Source organism: Tursiops truncatus, chromosome 19 (assembly GCF_011762595.2).
Source record: "Tursiops truncatus isolate mTurTru1 chromosome 19, mTurTru1.mat.Y, whole genome shotgun sequence".
Classification (NCBI taxonomy): domain Eukaryota; kingdom Metazoa; phylum Chordata; class Mammalia; order Artiodactyla; family Delphinidae; genus Tursiops; species Tursiops truncatus.
In genome coordinates this window covers 3681549-3698955 of record NC_047052.1, presented here as the reverse complement: position 1 = coordinate 3698955, position 17407 = coordinate 3681549, and the positions used below count along the sequence as shown (strand labels likewise).

Below are 17407 nucleotides of genomic sequence, written 5' to 3'. Positions count from 1 at the left end.
TCCTAGTTACGCCCACAGGCAAGTGGCACTCAGGATTCAGTCCCACATCTACTTTATTCAAGATCAGCAAAGCCAGCTTCCTGTAGCATATCTTGAGCCGATTTGGAGGAAAGAGACGATTCAGGGTGATCAGGAAAAGTGGGGGAGCCCATGCCCCAGATCCTGCCCCCGTGAGTCAAGGGGCTCCGGGACTGCCTCAGGCTCTGCGTCAGCAGCGGGCAAGGGGGCCTAGAAGGTGTCCCTGCCAGCTGGGGCCGAAACTGCCCAGAGGCCAGGTGGGCTCCCCTGCGAAGGCTGAGGCCGTGAAGGCTTCCCCAGCACACACCCCTCCAGGCTCTGTGGGGTCCCCCTGTGGCTCTCGTTTCTGATGCTTATGCAGTCAGGTCATGAGATGAGCTGCCATTTCTTGAGCACCTACTGTGTACCAAGTGCTTTAGCAGAAAGAACTCATCTAATCCCCTGCACCCTCCCTCTTGGAGGTGGACACTTGCTGTGTTATTAATCCATTTTGCAGAAGGGGAAACTGAGGCCCAGAGAGGTGAAGTCACTTTGCTAAGATCTCCCAGCTGGGGGGAGTGGCCAGGACCCAGTGCCTGGCCCCATCTCACTACAGGGAGCCGGAGAGGTAGAGTCTGGCTGGGTGCCCAGGAGGGAGAGGGAAGCAGGCTCTGGGAACAGCCAGCTAGCCAGTCCCTGTTGGAGAGGCTGCTGGAGAGAGAAATCCTAGCGTCTCGTGCAGTGGCCTCTGGGCCGCTGTGTGCCCTCAAACTGGAACTTCCCCTGTTTTTTAAAGTACGTCATTTACAGGCTACCACATGGGTGAGCCTGGGAGACATTACGCTGAGTGAAAGAGGCCAGACACAGAGGGCTACATGGTGTAGGGGTCCACCTGTATGAAATGTCCAGAAGAGACAAATCCATCGAGACAGAAAGGAGACGAGGGGTTGCCAGGGGGCCGGGGTGGGGGCGTGAGGAGTGACTGCTCATGGGTACCGGGTAATGAGAACGTTCTAGACAGATTCTGGTGATGGTTACACGACTCTATGACTCTTCTCTAAGCCACTGAACTGTACACTTTAAATGGGCGAATTGTATAGTATATGAATTATATCTCAATAAAACAATTCTACAGAACAATAAAACAGGAGTTCTCAAACTTGGGGAGCTCACGGACTAATACAATTAATAAAATAAACTGGGTACTGACAGCAGTGCTGCATGGTTTTCCCCTGTGAAGCAGGGATGCCGTATCTGCTCTCTGCCCCTATCCATCCCCATCCCTACGTGCGAATTTACCTGGAGTCATTGTTCTCCAGAAATCACTCAGTTCCCGGGAGGAAGTGTAACAAGGCGCGATCTCATTAGGATATGCAGGGGTGGGCTGCAAATCCCTTTTATGGTAAAGAACCCTGGAAATTTTCCCCCTTTTTGCCTTTCGCCGTTAACACTTTAAATGTAGTGGCCCTGGTCCAGGAAAATAAAGGGAACAATAAAGTTTATCCTGCTTGCTCTGCGAGGGCCCCATGGGTCTCTGGGATGCTGTCAATTTCCAGGGTCCCCGGGGCAGGGAGCAGTATATGTCCCAGACCCGGTCCTAATAGCACTTTAAATTAAGACAGGCCGTGAGCTTGGAACTCTTGGCTCTGGTAGAGAAAAGGCACAAGGAATATGTTGGTTCGAGGGTCTGCTTTTTATTAGTCAGGCATTGTTGTAAATTTGTCCTTGAAGGGTGAGGAAAGGCTGCTCTCCGCTTGCATGTGATGGTCTGGCTGAGAACCTTTGCCTCCACCTACGATGATGCTAGCATGAGATAATGCATCTTCCCCACCCACGTGTGTCTGGCAGCCTCGCCCATCCGTTAGCAGTGACTGAGCCCTCTCGAGTCCACGGGCAGCTGCCGGCAAACGCCGGAGAAGGGGGTAGAATCCTTTTACTTCCAACAAGAGTCAACATGGTGGGAACAGCTGGACCAGAGGAGGGAGGGTGTCTGGCACCCGGTGGTGCCAGGGAACATGTGTTTCTGGGCCAGGCCCTGCTCTAGAGCTTGGGGGGTTTATTAGTTATCGACTGCTGTGTAACAAAGGACTACACACAAGCAGCTCACAGCAAGACGCCTATCACCGCCCGCTCAGCGGGGGACCCTGCGGCAGATCAAGGCATGGGGGGGGGGGGGCTTCGCTCTCACCTGGGAGACTGACTGGGGAAGGACCCACCTGCAGGTTCGTCGTTGGCAGAAGTCATTAGCCTGTGAACGGAGGGCTGTCGTGAACATTTAGATGCGAGTTTTTGTGTGGACGTCTGTTTTCGGTCCTCTGGGGTATCTACCTAGGAGTGGAATTGGTGGGTCCTGTGATGACTCTGTTTGGACCTTGACGATCCGCCAGGCCGTCTCCAAAGCAGCTGCACCAGTTTACAGTCCCAGCAGCAGCGTATGAGGGTTTGCATCCTGTTTCAACACTTAAGAATCCTGAGAGTGCAGCTTTTAAAAATGGATTCCCCGCTTCCTCCTGAAAGATCAGAACTGGCGTGACGGGGCTGGCTTCCTTCCATGTGGCCCCCACTGGTGCCCCATACTGTCTCACCTACCAGTGCCTTGTTTCCGGTTTACCCCCCTGGTCCCCGCAGAGATGTGTGTTTGAATCTCTTGTCCTTCCTGTCCCCCCACTTCCTTTTAAAGCCTGCTCCCTTTGAAGGCCTAGTTCAAATTCCACCTGCTCCAGGAAGCCTGCCTGGAATTTTCCAGCCCTTGGGGAGTTCTCCTATTATCAAACTCCTCTAGACCTTGTCATCCGCACCGCACCCCCTCCCACCCAGTAGTATTCTCTCTTGCCATCTGCTGTTTTCTACTTAAAAGCCATGTTCCCTGCATGCTTTGTGACAGCAGAGTCTTCTCCCAGCTGCTTGAGTTCACATCCCGACACCTCCACTTACTGTGGGGACTCAGACAGTACACTTTGTCTCTTCGTGTTTCCATGTTTTTGTTCGAGACAGGACTGTTGGGAGGATTAACCGTAGCACGTAGTAGGTGCTCAGTAAACGGCATCCTCATGCCCACAAGCTCTTCATCCAGGGAGCCGTCCCCACCTCCATGCGGCATCCCCCCGGCCACTTTCCCCAGCAGAACCCTGGTCCCCCAGCCCCAGGAGGACAAGCAGTAGGTGGGCCTCACCCAACTCTGCTTTCCACCAGCGCATGGGCAGGGTCAAGGCCAGGGCACAATGCCACCCTCCTTCACTCCCTGCCAGCCTGCCCCGAGGGGGTTGCAAGAATGCTGCCTGCTCTGATGAGGTACCACCCCACAGACAGTCCCTGGGCTTGACTGGACTAACAGGGGACACAGCAGCCCTACATCTGGCAGAGTTTCCCGAAGTGATGTTGGCAAGGTTGCCAGAGCAGCTAAAAGCCTGCGGGGCGGGGTCCGTACAGGGGCTCCAGGCTCCCCGCCATGCCGAGGGGCCCCCGGCCCTAAGCGAGCCAGCGAGTGAATGAAGTGTGCTGGGCCCCGGCGCCGCCCTCTCCTGGCTCCAGCCTAAGCCGCCAGCACCCCTGTGGGATTTGCGGGGGCTGCAGTCTGGGCAGTGTCACCATATGGATCCCATAAATTAAAGCGTTCCCGGAAACAAACGGTAAATTTATCCGTCTCCCGCATGTGGAGCTGCTGGAGCCTGGATGCAGCGCCGTCCGTCTCTCCCCGGTACTTTGGTTTTATAGCCCTAATCCCTGGAAAAACAGGGTCAACGTGAAGTTGCTTTTTGACAGCCGTGCGGCCCTGAAGCTCGTAATCGGGGCCGTGGGGCGTCGCCAGTCCCCGGGACTGGTCCCTGGGGTACTGCTCTTGTTCAGACCCTGGAACCCTGGCGCCCAGGATGCTCAGCTGAGTTGACCCTGCCTTGGCAGCTCTGACCTCAGGCCCCCACTGCCCCTCTCTGAGCCTCAGTTTCCCCAACTGTGGAAAGGGGGTGGGGTGACCGGGATAGTCACATCCATAGAGACGGAAAGTAGGGCGGTGGGTGCCAGGGCCTGGGGGAGGGAGTACGGAGCGGTAGTGTTTAATGGGTGTGGAATTTCCGTTTGGGTCGATGAGAAAGTTCTCGAAATGGATCCGGGGATGGTTGCACGTTGTGTTTGGACTTCACGCCACTGAGTTGTACACTTAAAAGTGGTCAAGACGGTAATGTGTATTTTACTACGATTTCTTTTTGAAGACAGAAAAAGCGGGGGAGATGACTGCCCTGTGGGGTGAACTGAAGATTAACTAGGTTAATGGTTATAGTTGCAACTAACTCGTGGGTAGTTATTACAAACTTCCGCGCAGAGAATAGGGGCTTGGGTAGTGATGGGACCTGGGAGTGGATCCTCAGTGTCCAGTGATCAGCCTGGTGTCCACCACGCTGCTGGGCAGGTTTGCTGGGCGAGGCAGTCGCTGGTACTGACTCACACTGGCAGTCTGGGGACCAGCTCTGCTGCTGCCCCGAGCCAGCCACGCTGAGTCCCTGATGACAGAGCCAGGCCATCATGGGGGAGGGGTGGTACCCAGCGGCCCAGGGGGCCCACCCCTTGGGCACCTCCTGGCAGGCGTGACCAAGACTCACCATGTCCCCCCCTCCCCCGTCCTTCCAGGTCACCTCTGCATCTCTCGAGGCATCGACGGCCGTCCACCCTCCCTCCCGGGAGCCCGAGCCTCGGCCAGGCGCCCCAACGGAGAGCCTGCCCAGGGGCCCCAGGACCGCCCAGGAGCAGGGGCCAGCCCGGTCTCAGCAGAGCAGCCTGGACGGGGCCGGACCGGACCTCACGGGCACAGGTAGGTGACAGCTTTTTATTGTCTCTGAGTGCTGGAGCCGATCAGGCTGCCCCCGGCAGCGAGGGAGCACGCAGAGAAGGTTCCGGCGCAGACTCCCACCCCGCGGCCGCCACGTTCCAGGGAAAAGCCAGGAGGCTGCGTCTCCCTGACTTGTTTGATTTTCTTCCCCTGCTTCTTAACACTGTCTCATGGTTGATTCAGATGGCCTTGGTTGGGTGGTTGTTGTTTTTTCATCTCTACGTTCCATTGTGTTCACTCGTTCATTTAAAAAATAATGTAATGGCTCCCCGTGAACCACCACCCAACCCAGCCCTAGGACGCTCCGTCTACCTGGATGCCCCGGCGCCCCCGGAGGGACCCGCCAGGCCCCATTGCCGTTTCCGTCGCACCTGTGTTTGCCTGAATCGCCGGTGTCCTGGGGGTGTGAGCTTTGTCTCCTGGGCCCGGCTCAGCGCTGCAAGGTCCTTCTGTTGTCACAGCTGCCGCAGTGCTTGGTTTCACCGTCGTGCGCCACGGGATGGTGGGCCCGCCCGGTGCGTGTGCCCGTGCTCCCTCCCGCCTTGTGGCTGCGCCACACGTGTCCCGGCGCGTGGCTCTCGGCGTAACCCCATTTAGGTCAGAGGGAACGAGGGTGTCCAGCCGGGGAAGATGCTGACCAGCGTTCTCCTGCGTGGGCGTTCACCCCCTCCCCCTTCAGCCTTGGAGACCCCGTCCGCGCATCTCGGCCCCATTGGACACGTCACTTTCCCCATTGGTGGAGACGCAGCTCCCTCGTGGGTTGTTGGGCCTGAGTGTGGAGTCCCAAGGCGTTTATCGTGGGGCACATGGGCCCCGGGCTGGGAACAGTGAGTGGACACCTGCGTTCTTACCTAGGGAGGGTCGTGGAACAGCCCCTTAGGCCGAGAGCCCTCAGAGCGAGTCCCTGTGTGTGTCCTGCCCCTAAGAGGACTGAGTCTCAAGACCGCCCCCCAGCCCAGGCCTCCCTGTTGCTGGCCTACTGCGGGGGCAGCTGGCGGAAAACACTGCTTGTTAGGGAGCCGGAGCGGGCAGGTTGGGGGAGCCGGCGCATGGTCATGTGGACATCCATGTCCAGGACGGCCCCGGTACCCACCTTCCTCTCCGCAATGTGGACTCAGCGAGGGAAGGGGCCACCCAGCCCTCTGCGGGGCTTCCAGACCCTGGCTGCTGGGGACGGAGTGTCAGGCAGCAAAGGAGACATGCAGGTGCTGGGCAGGGAGGCCCCGAGCATTCTCTGAGCCTGGGACACGTGTCTTCTTGCAGTGTGCCTCAGTTTCCTCATCTGAGGAATGGGAAGGAAGGCCAGTGGAAGTGCCTGGCTCGCGGGCAGGTGTGAGAATTAAAGTAACCAGGACAGGAGCACACTCAGTGCAGGTCCTGACCCCCCGCCCCCACGAGTGCCTCAGCTCTGGGTAATAACCTGCAAAACCGTGACCCTCGGGGACCCTCCCCTCCCCCGGTTGGCACACACGAGCCCCTGCCCCCTGCCCTGGGGCCGCCCCAGGGCAGGGGCACAAGACCCACGTCTGCCAGCTGCTCTCTGTCAGGCTGTGGCCCTGCCTGGGGGGGGGGGGGAATGGGGGGGGCCCAGCTCACAGCTGGAGACCCGCCAGGAGCAGCCTCCCACAGTCAGCCCCTCCCGGGGAGGCCGCTGCTGCTGCTACTTGGAAACGTGACAGTGACTAATGGTTTATTACACACCTGCCACCTCTCATCGGGCAGGCGCGCACAGCCCCCGGGTCCAGCTGTGCGCTGCCAGCTGGACGGCGGGGCGGGCGCAGGGGCGAGCACTTAGAGACACATGGACGCAGGCGCAGGGACACGCGGGGACAGGCGCAGACCTGGCAGACGCACCAGACATGAGGGTACATGTGCAGAGACACACACACAGGCACTAGACGCTCTTACACGTGCACATAAGGACACATCGCAGACACACACCTGGGAACGCATATCCGTATGCACACGTGTCCCCCACACACACAGCCCTGTCACTCCCTCTCTCCAGAGCTCTGAGCCCCTCCCCGTCTCCCCGCTGTCTCTCCCACTCTCTGCATGGTGGCATCCACCCCAGTGCTCCCTTTCGCAGAGGACGGGGTGGCTGTGGGCAGGTTGGGGGCTGCATCTGTTGCCTTGGGGAGGGGGTAGCTTTCCATTGCCATCCGTTTCTGAGCCCCAGTTCCCTGCAGACATCTTTGCCAGGGGAAGGAAGCTGTCACACCGGCAGCCCTGGTGCCGGGCTGGGGGGCTGGGCCACGTGCCCCCAGGGATATGCACGGCCAACCCGCCTCGGTTTCTCCCAGAGGAGGAGGCCGTGTGGTCCTCGGGTGCCGCGCTGGGAGGGCCCACCTGGGGAGTGGTCACTTGCTGGCTGCAGGGGGAAGAGCTCCAGGGCTGCAGGGGAAGCGGGGACCCCCACGGCTGGCATCCCTCTGGCGGGCCAGGCACGGACCTTGGACTGACCAAGCTGGTGGGGGAAGGGTTCCATCCAAAGCTCACCACGAGGCAGCCTTCCCTTGTAGGCGGCAAGGCCCCAGGCCCAGCTCTTTCCAGTATTCTTAAGCCTTTAGTCCAAGGGAGGTCCATTTCTCATGTGCCACTCGCAGGTGGTATGGAATCCAGCAGGAGGACGCTTGCAATTCATCACCAGCTCATGGGGACAGGCGTTCCTGAACGATGATCTCTGCCGTCACAGGCTCCTTGGGAGAGAAGCAGCAGCGTCTGGTGATGAGTGAGGGTGTGGCTGGTGTCCTAGACCCAAGTCCGAGTTTCCAGGTCTCAGAGCTGCCACTTCCCGGCCGTGGAGCCTCTGCAAGGTTCAGAATCTTCCGAAAGCTTAGCTGCTCCAGCTGCCGAGTAGGCGTGAAATTGTAACAGTGAAATCTTCTTTGTAGCATAGTGTCGGTGACATGGGAGGAACGCCAGGGGGGCCCCCGGGCTGCAGGGCAAGGCTGTGCGGGCTGCACACTGCACCATTCCAGGGGGCGCCGGTCCTCTTGCCGCCTCTGTGCACGTGCTCCGTGCCTGGCCGTCGGGGCTGCCATGTTGCACCGCGGAGCAGTGGCCCTGTAGTTCTGCCGCATGGGCCCTGGGTGTCCTTTCTGAGCTGTGGGACAGCTTCTGAAATGGCAAATAATATAGAGCTAGTGAGAGCCACAGACCCCACTGATGGCTCTGGGATGGGGTCACAGAAAGCCAGGCAGAGACAGACTCTCCCATCACGGCTGTGTTCCTGGGCACCTCCCTTTCTCCCCTGCCACGTTGGAGTGCTGGGCTGGGCCAGCCCTGTTGGGGGTGGCCTGTGGGTTCCTGCTGTCCTAATAGCCGCTGACCTGCTCCCACCCAGAAAGCCTCCATTCTCATTTGTACTTATTCCAGGTTTTGGGGGACCACTGGTCCAGCGGGGAGGGGAGAGGAGGAGTGGGGCTGGCAGGGTGGGGGTAGGAGCCAATATGGGAGACACTGTGCGCCTTCCAGAAGACCCCTCCCTTCACCTGCTCCTGTCACGGCCACGGCAGTGGCTGCCTTGGAAGAGTTCGGGGTTAGTTCCTGCTGCTGCTGTAACAGGTCATCACCCAAGTCGGTGGTTGAAAGCAATACGTATTTAGCATCTTACACTTCCGGAGGCCGCAAGTCCAATCTGGGTCTCCCTAGGCTAAAATCAAGATATGGGCAGGGCTGTGTCGTCCCTGGAGACTGTTGGGCAGAATCAGGTTTTCTAGCTTCTGGAGGCTGCCCACATTCCTTGGCTTGTGGCTCCCTCCTCCACCTTCAAAGCCAAGAACCTTGCGTCTCTCCGCCCTGCTTCTGTGGTCACAGCTTCTCTGGCTCTGTCCTGCCCCCTTCCTCCACATATAAGGACCTATGATTCCAGGGGCTCACTGTACAATCCACAGTACGCTGTCATCTCAAGGTCAGCTGATGAGCAAACTTCATTCCCCTTTGCCGCGTGAGGGAGCGTACTCACAGGTTCCAGGGATTAGGATGTGGGTGTCTCTAAGGGCCACTGTCCTGCTGACCATTCTAAAGTCCCTCATAAAATCAGTTTATGAGTCAGGGCAACCATTGACGGGAGTTGTACAGGTAACCCCGAGCCCATTGTGAGTGACACAGGGTCCCAGGTTCCCTTTAGCTCATGGCTTCCAGAGTTTCCCGATTCCATCACCAACAGACACGGAGAAGAGAACACGAGAAAGCCACTGGACATACACCCTTGGCCTTGAGGTGACCCGTGTCCTCCCACTGGCCCCAAAGATGGAAGGGAGCTGGGCAGTGACAGCTGTCCACTGCAGCAGCGCCCGGGCATGGTGGAGAGTCAGCTGGTCATCTTTGCCCCGGCTGCCCACCACCCTGGGCGGTTCATCCACGGCTCCGTGAGCTCCAAGAACGTGGGTCTGAGTCTGTCCTGCTGCACCTGGATACCCTGCCCTGGTCCCTGTGTGCTTTGGCGGAAGGGCTGGGCGTCCTCATCCCCTGGCAGGTGTGGGAACGTGAGGCCCCTCCAGGGCTCCCCTGGACCAGGCTGGGGTTTACCTGGACTGGCCTTTGCTTTCTTTCTCTGCTTCCTTATCCCGTCCCGGCCCTGCTCCCTGGGTGCCGTGCCTTATGAATCACTCTCACACATCCTTGTCTGCTTCTGACGAACCACCTGGGATGGCGTATTTCCCAGGGCCGTCCGCTCAGCCTTGCCTGCAAGCGACACGGCACATGCGTGCACCGGCCCCCAGTGTGACCGGCCTCTGCCCGGGCTCCCCAGCCCCACGGATATGGGGGAATTGGCCGCAGGTGCTGTGGCTCAACCAGCTCTCCCAGGAAGGGCGCCCCACGAGCCAAGGCAAGAGCACGGAGAACCAGGCAGCTTCCCGGGAGCTGAGCCCCGCAGGCCCAGGCTGAGTTCTTGGAGCCTGGGGGCCGCGCCTGGAAGATGTTACCTGAGAGCCGTGAGGACAGAGCAGTAAGAGTTGCCTGGACCTTGAATGGTCATAGGTACCAGCGTCTGTCCTGGGGCTACTGGGGTTTTTCCTCTTTTCCTTTCTAGCCATGTGTGTAGATCAAATCAGTGTTTGCTGGGCGTGGACATCTTCTAAGCTTTCGGATCCAGACTGGCGCTCCCTAAATTCAGATCCCGCCTCTGCTCCTCCCAAGCTTCTGGTTTTAGGCAGACGACCTCTCTGTGCCTTGGTTTCCCCCTCCATTGCTGGGAGATCCAGGAGTCGATCCACATGCATCGCTGAGCGCCGTGCCCGGCACTCAGGGACACGGGAGCTGGCCCTGGCCCTGCGAGGAGAGCGAGCTGGTGACCGGGGTCCTTGCCCTGCGCGGCTTTTGTCTCTCCTTTGTCGGGAGAACGGGCTCCCGGCCAGCGGGCTTGGACCTCCGTGGCCAGGAAGGCGGGGCCTCCCCTCGGGTACTGGCTCAGGCACCGAGACGTCCTTGGCAGGTCTCACCTGGAGCGCTGCGGGTGCGGAGCGCTCTGGCGGGTGGCGCTGGGTGGACTCCTGTGCCCCGAGGCCAAGCGGCAGCTGCTCAGAGAACACAGGGGCCGCCGGGCTTGGCTGTGGCTCATCCTGGCTTGATGGAAAGGGGCTTTGTGCAGTGGAAGTGTCTCCGTGCTCCCGTCACCCCCTCTGTCTTCCCTTGTACATCTCCAGCCAAGCTGGGATCCAAAGTCTGTTTTTCCTCCAACGAGCGACTGTTTATCTTCTCGGGAACTTCTTGTAATGCCAGGAGCACGGAGCTTGCAAGTCTGGGCAGGAGGTGGAGAAGCCCGGGCAGCCCCAGAGGCTCCAGGCTTGTAAGTCGATCTCTCCCCAGGAGCCTCTGAATATTTAGCGGGACTCACACGGGCTGGGCCCGAAGCCCCTTCCCTCCTCTCTCCTCCGATTGCCAGGGTCTGGTCCCTTGGCTGGTGTGTGTCTGTCTGACTGATTCAGGTGTCCATGACATGAAAAAGAAAAGAGAACTTGGGCAATTTAAGAAAACGATAAACTGCGTGTTGACTTCAACGAAGTTCAAAATGGCACAAAGATAAAAGCAGCTCTTTAGACCTGGCAAAATTGCTATCAGGTGGGTCTGTTTGCCCCGAACTCTTAACTTCTTTCCATTAAGGTTGTGATTAAGACTTCAGGTAGGGGGAGTACCTGGCGGTCTAGCGGCTAGGACTCGGCGCTTCCACTGCAGGGGGCACGGGTTTGATCCCTGGTCGGTGAACTAGGATCCCGCATGCCAAAAAAATAAATAAAATACAATACAATAAAAATTTCAGGTAGAAAAAAAGAGATCAGTTGAGCCATAGAAATGACTGTTCCGGGGCTCAGGATGGGATGTCCCGGGGGCAGCGTTCGGGACCCCAGGGAGTAAAGCCAGCACAGTCCACCCCTCCAAGGGCTACTGCGCTTGGGGCCCACCTGTCTGCCATCTCTGCCGTGGCCTCCACCCACCCACCACCCTGCTTTCCCCTTGACCAGGTCTAAGCTGGTAGAGAAGCTGGCACTCGGGGCACCTTGGCTCTCCTGGTTTAGCACCACAGGGATTTAACTGGCTAGAAGAGCATCGTTTGTAAGACTCTTCCTGTGTCCACACCAACTCTCACCTATAACCTTCTATTTAGAGCAGAAACCACTTGCCATTGGGCATCTCCCAGAAGACCTTTGCTTGCGTCCTCACCACGGTTGCCTGTTGGCACATGTCTCCACCACTACACGGCTGTTCACGTGGAGGCTTTTGTTCACAGATATTTGTGGAGCACCTGCTGTGTGCCAAAGACTGTGCTAGGCAGCACGTGCGATGCCAGGTGGTGACAGGGGCCATGAAGCAAAATAGGGTCGGAGAACACAGAGACGAGAGTTGTGACTGTAGGCGTGCTGGTCCCAGAGGCCTTGCCGAGGAGGTGGCATTAGGCAGAGAGTTCCAGGCCAGGGGAAGCGCAAGCGCGAAGGCTCCGAGGCAGCCCACCCGCCCTCTCCGTGCAGGCAGGGGCCGTATTTTACTCTCCTCTTTATCTTTCCAGCACCTGGCCCAGTGCACACAATAGGTGCTCAGTCGAAGTTTGTTGAGTGAATTCAAGTTTTAAGTCAGCTGGTGCCGGGGGACCAGATGAGGGGAAGGTAAAGAAGAAATGAGTCTCTTGTAAACATCGGGGGCGTGCATTTACTCGAGCTTCCTGGGCCGAGGGCTGATGTCCCAAGCAGGTCCTTACTCCATTCTGGAACTTTTCTTCCCTCTCCAGGGCTTTGCTCTAAAATAGAAAATTCCAGCAACCACGGGCTGCTTGCTTTTCCCCGAGGCTTCCCAGGGTGATCGTGTTGGGGTCAAGGACACTTCAAGGTCACCTGTGAGTGATTGGTCCTTTCTCCCCCTCGGACTTGGCTGATGTGGGGGATGGGCTGTGAGCTCCCTGGATCGAACACAGAGAAGAGCATTTACTGAGCAACTGTTGTATGTCAGGTGCTGTGCGTCTGGAAACATTTGTCGTTTCCTGTTGCTTCTGTAACAGACCCCCACCAACTTGGCAGTTTAAAGCAACGCAAGTTTATTACCTTACAGTCTGGAGGTCAGAGATCTGACACAGGTCTCGCCCGGCTAGAATCAGGGTGTCGCAGGGCTGGTTCCTCCTGGAGGCTCCAGGGGAGAACGTTTCCTTCCTTTTCCCGCTGCCAGAGGCTCCCGCATTCCTTTGCTTGTGGTCCCACATCCCTCCAACCTCTTCCTTCTGTCATCCCATCTCCTCCTTCCCACCCCTGCCTCCCTCTTACGAGGACCCTTGTGCTTGCACTGGGCCCTCGGGGCTGATCTCCCATCTCAGGGTCCGCAACTTAATCACATCTGCAAGGTCCCTTCTGTTCTATAAAGTGACACATTTGCAGGTTCCAGAGATTAGGACATGGCCGACTCTGGGGACCATTATTTGACCTCCACACCAGTCATTCTTGCCGGGCTGAGCTGGCCACATGCGGCCCCTGGGTCGTGGAGTCCGTGCCCACGGCTGAAGGACAGGCAGGTTGGTGAGGACTGCACGGCGATAGAGGGATTTCCTGAGCACTGATTCTGCACCGGGCACCGTTGTGTGTGCTGGGACCGAACCCTCTGGCCTTGTGGCCGTGCTGCTGCGGAACCTGACACAGCCGGTTCAGCCCCAGCAGGTGTGCTCTGGGTCACCCTGGGTCAGTTTCCTCCCCTAGAACATGAGGGTGTTGATAGAACCTTTCCCCCGGGCTGTTGCATGAAGATGACCTCAGTTAACGACCATTGTTTAGAATGGAGATGGGGGACCCCCGGGGGGGTCCCCACACCACCCTGGATTCTCGCCCATCCCAGGAGGTTCTGGGTGCAGTTTGGTGTTTGCCCAGGAGGTGATACAACAGAGCACTGGAAACATGGCCGAAGCCACAGCCCTCAGGTCGCCCTCAACCCCAGTTCCCATGCCTGCTGCCCATCCTAGGTACAAGGAAGGGGATTGGCCCCACAGACCGGACAAGGCTCTGTCCCCTCCCCTCCCCTCTCACCACTGCGCCCCAGCAAGCAGCCTGTGGGCCCACCTTCGGGTCCTTGGGTGACCCTTTGGGCCCGGCCTGAGCCCCAAGGCAGTCGTGGTCCCCACCCCCAGCAAATGTCCAGCCCTTTTGTCCCCAAATGCACCAAGATGGGCTCTAACAAGGACAGAGTGGCCGACAAAGAACAGTGCCGCTGGGGGGCGCTCCAGGGAGAAGGCAGCGCTCGAACTGGGCACCTGGACCCTTGTAGGGAGGAGAGGACAAACCCTGATGACAACAGGCTCCTCCCCTTCCCCCCTCCATCCTTCCTTCCTTCTCCCACAAGTCTCCCACGGGAACTTCTCTATAGGTCGCCAGAGACCACGGCCCACGGTGGGCGCCGCCCACACCCCCAGCTCCCCTGTGCCCTTCCTCCAGCCTGAGCTGAGCCGTCCTTGGCCCTTTCTCTGCAGGAATGCCCCCACGGGGGTGGCTCCTGCTGCCTGGAGCGCATCACGGCAGCCATGGGGACTTGGCACACGGTTAGAGGCCCGGCACCCGGCACGTAGTAGGTGCCCAGTACAGACTGTTGAACGATGGTGTGACTCAGCAAGGGTGACCTTGGTGGGGGGTGTGACCCCCTTTGGGATCTGCAGGCTCCTCTGCTGCCCAGGGCATAGGTCTCCCATGTGCAATAAATCCCTTGGGCCCCCTGGGTCCTGCGGGACGAGAACAGTGCAGGGAAGGCAGGAAGTGGCCGCCACCCTCCGGAGCGCGGCTCCTGTCTACAGCTGGCGGGGCGTGTGCCAGGCCGGGAGGGGGGGAAGGGGGGGAAGGCTGGGGGGCGGGGGGAGGGCGGCCGCGTGGTTGTGCTGGGGCTCGCCGGGCAGCCCTGGCTTGCACGCGCTCCGTCTCTCAGCTGACTTCTCGGGAGTGTGCTCCCGGAGCTGGTCTGCAGACCTGGGAGAGAGGCTTTCTCTGCCCCTCCCGCCGCCTTGCTGCTCCGCCCCCTCCCCCCCCCCACCCCGGACCGAAGGGAGCTGCTCCGAGATGGCCAGGCCAGGGGGCCAGGGGCTGGGACTGTCAGTTCTCGTGGACCAGAAGAGCCCCAAGTGGCCAGTGCCCCTGCCGGGTGAGTCCCTGGGATGGCCCCATGGCGGGGGCGGGGGGGGGGGAAGGGGGGTCCTGGGACGGTGCCCAGGCTCACAGGGCAGAGGCAGAGATGGGGGAGCAGATGCTGAGCAGGGACTCGGTGAGGGGAGCACATCCTGGCTGCAAGGGCACCGAGGCGCATGTGTGGAACGCAGCACGGCCCAGGGGACAGATGGAATGTCCCCGGGGGCCGGCATAATGGCCTCAGTCTGAGCCGGGGCCCAAGGGCAAGCGTTGGATGGCAAGGGGGCGCAGCAGAGCGCTGAGGCATGACAGCAAGTACCGCAGCCCTGGGCGCCCCCGAGCATGTCCCCGCTGCCCCCACCGCCGTCTGTGCCGTCACGGGGCTCAGGCTGGCGCGGGGCCTGGCGCTGGGCACCTGGAGGTGCGCACAGGTGAGCCTGCTGTCCTCCCAGCCGCTGGAGGTGAAGCCCAGAGCCAGGTGGCTCACAGAGGTCACTGAATCCTACCGTCCCTTCCTACAGAGGGGAACCTGAGGCTCAGAGGAGGGAGCATCGCTGCTGGGGGCTGCCCAGCCCCCCGGGACAGAGCAGGGTCTAGAACCCAGGTGACCCACCTGCCAATCCCCCTCCTGCCGCCGGGAGTGGGAGGAAAAGGGCAGAAGGGCTGAGAGAGGAGCCGGGCAGATATGGGAGCTCGGGAGCTGGTGGAGGAGGCCAAGGGACAGCCTCCGAGGAGGTGCTGGGAGGAACATAGGTGTGCTCGGCACAGGTGATGCTGAACCCCAGAGCTCCCCGTTCCATACCAGGTGGGGTGCGAGGGCTCCCCCTGCTCCCATCACAGCCAGCTTCTTGGCCCCTAGGACAGCATGCAGGGCTCTGGGCTGGGAGGTGGGAGGCGTGGACTCTAGTCCTGACCCTCCACTCCCTGCCTTGGATTTAATCTGATTACGAAGGAACACACTGGCGAGGGGAGCGCGCTCCCCTGCCCATCCACAGGGTGGTTGGCTGTGAGGTAGTGAGCTCTCCGTCCTCGATCGTATGCGAGCAGGAATCACCAACCCATTGGAGAGGTTGTAGAGGCGCGGAGGTCAGACGGGACAGTCTTCCTTCCGTGTCTCAGATTCCAGGTCCCTCCTCCTCTGTGTGCCCCATCTGTGCAGCAAGAGGGACTGTAGCAGCTGGCGTTCAGTGAGCACCTACTATATACTAAGGCTCTTTGCCACCCTTGGCAGACAGTTCCCTGAACCCTCACCACACCCCGTGTGCGGGCGCCCTTCTTCCACCATGTTCCAGATGAGAAGACCCAGGCACGGAGGTTCAGGTGACCGGCTGATGGCCCCCAGGCCAGTCAGTTGAGTGGCAGAACTGGCATGAAAGTGTGGCACAGAGTTTGCATCCTGCCCCACCACGCAGGATAAGAGGTATCCTCAATTACAGGAAGGCCAACCCCATTTAGGAAAATGTTTCCTAAGCTTTGAGAAGTCCAGAAGGTTCTCCAGAGTCACTGCGGGGCTTTGGCTGGGAGGACAGTGGGCTGTGGCTTTTCAGGACTGGGTAGCCCCAGTCCTGCCAGGACAGGCAGGTGCCAGGCAATGAGGCACCTGTGGTGATGGGAGACGGGGCACCTTGTCCTCCTGGGGGCGGGGGGGCACTGGGAGCCCAAGAGCAGGCCCGGGCCCAGCCTGCCTCGTGGGTGCTAGGAGGGCAGCCAGGGGCCGTCATTGCCTTTGTTCCCATCACGAAGGCACAGTCCGGACTCCAGCCCCTTCCTCACACCCTTGGCGGCCAGACAGGCCACATTTGCCCCAGGCAACTGCAGGCCCTGTCCCCGACACCGCCCGGTACCCAGTGTCTGCGCTTCCTGGGATCCCCCAGACCCTCTTTAAACAGAGGACTGAAGCTGAGCCCTGGCCTGGGCCATGGGCGTGGGGTCTTGGTGGGTAGTGTGTCCCTTCCTGTAGTTGCGGCTCAGCCCCGCCTCTTGCAGGAAGCCTTCAGCGATTGCTCCTCCTCAGAACCTCCCTTTCCCCCTCTCTCCCAGTATTACATCTTTTCCTCAGCCCCAGAGTGGGAAGGGAGCTCACCTGACTTCACTGAGGTCTAAACCAGGGGGCGTGGGAGAACACAGGTGGCACTATTAACCTATTATGTGGGGACATTAGCTGAAAACCAGGACTGTCCTGGGCAAACCAGGACATACAGTTGCCTGGCTTCTACCATGATTGTTGGCCATTTGCGTGTTGCCTTCTTTGGTTCTCTTTCCTGTCAGATAAAACAGACAAAAAAGGGAAGGGGAAAGGAGAGAGGGGAGAGATTCAAAGCATGGGCTCTTGTGTTGCTGCTTTCTAGTGGAGCCTCAGCTTACTCATCTGTAAAGTGGGAGTGCTGGCAGCAGCTATCACGTAGGGTCACCGTGAGGTTAAATGAGGCTACGTGCATAGCAAACGTTCAGTCATGCTGTCCTTGTTTCTGGGAAGTGACCTGTCTTTGCCTCCATCCTTCCAGCACCAAACTAGTGCCAGACAGGGCCTCAGATATACTGATTGCTTCCTGGAAGAGGGTCTGCATACAGTAGGTGCTCAGTAACATTTCTAGAAGGATGGATGGATGGATGGGTGGGTGGATGGATGGGTGGGTGGATGGATGGGTGGATAGGTGTATGGATAGCGGAGGATGGGTGGATGGGTGGATGGATGGACAGTGGAGGATGGATGGGTGGATAGATGGATGGGTAGGTGGATGGGTGCATGGATGTTTGGCTGAATGAATAGTGAATGAATGTTGGGTCTCCTCTCATCCCCGGCAGGCCTGGAGACCCCGGCCGACTGGCAGCAGGTAGCCCAGGGCTAGGATGACTGTGCTTTTGTCCCCACGGTCCCCCGTGGTTGCCCATTGCCGTGGCAGGGCCGCACACTCTCTGCACCTCCTCCATAAGCCACAGGCCCTGGCTGCGCACCAGGCCTTCCTCCCTCCCTCCCTTTGGGCACCATCAGTACAGACAG

The 17407-nt window shown here is 59.3% G+C and overlaps 1 protein-coding gene across 3 annotated transcripts in view; it reads left to right on the top strand.

The window, feature by feature from the left end:
• Positions 1-17407, top strand: part of GSE1 (Gse1 coiled-coil protein) — a 413117-nt gene that overhangs the window by 153326 nt on the left and 242384 nt on the right. For all 3 annotated transcript variants that reach the window (XM_073796392.1, XM_033844481.2, XM_073796391.1), the window contains exon 2: positions 4621-4801. In XM_073796392.1, coding sequence (XP_073652493.1) covers positions 4621-4801 — 181 coding nt within the window. The remainder of the gene's footprint in view (positions 1-4620; positions 4802-17407) is intronic.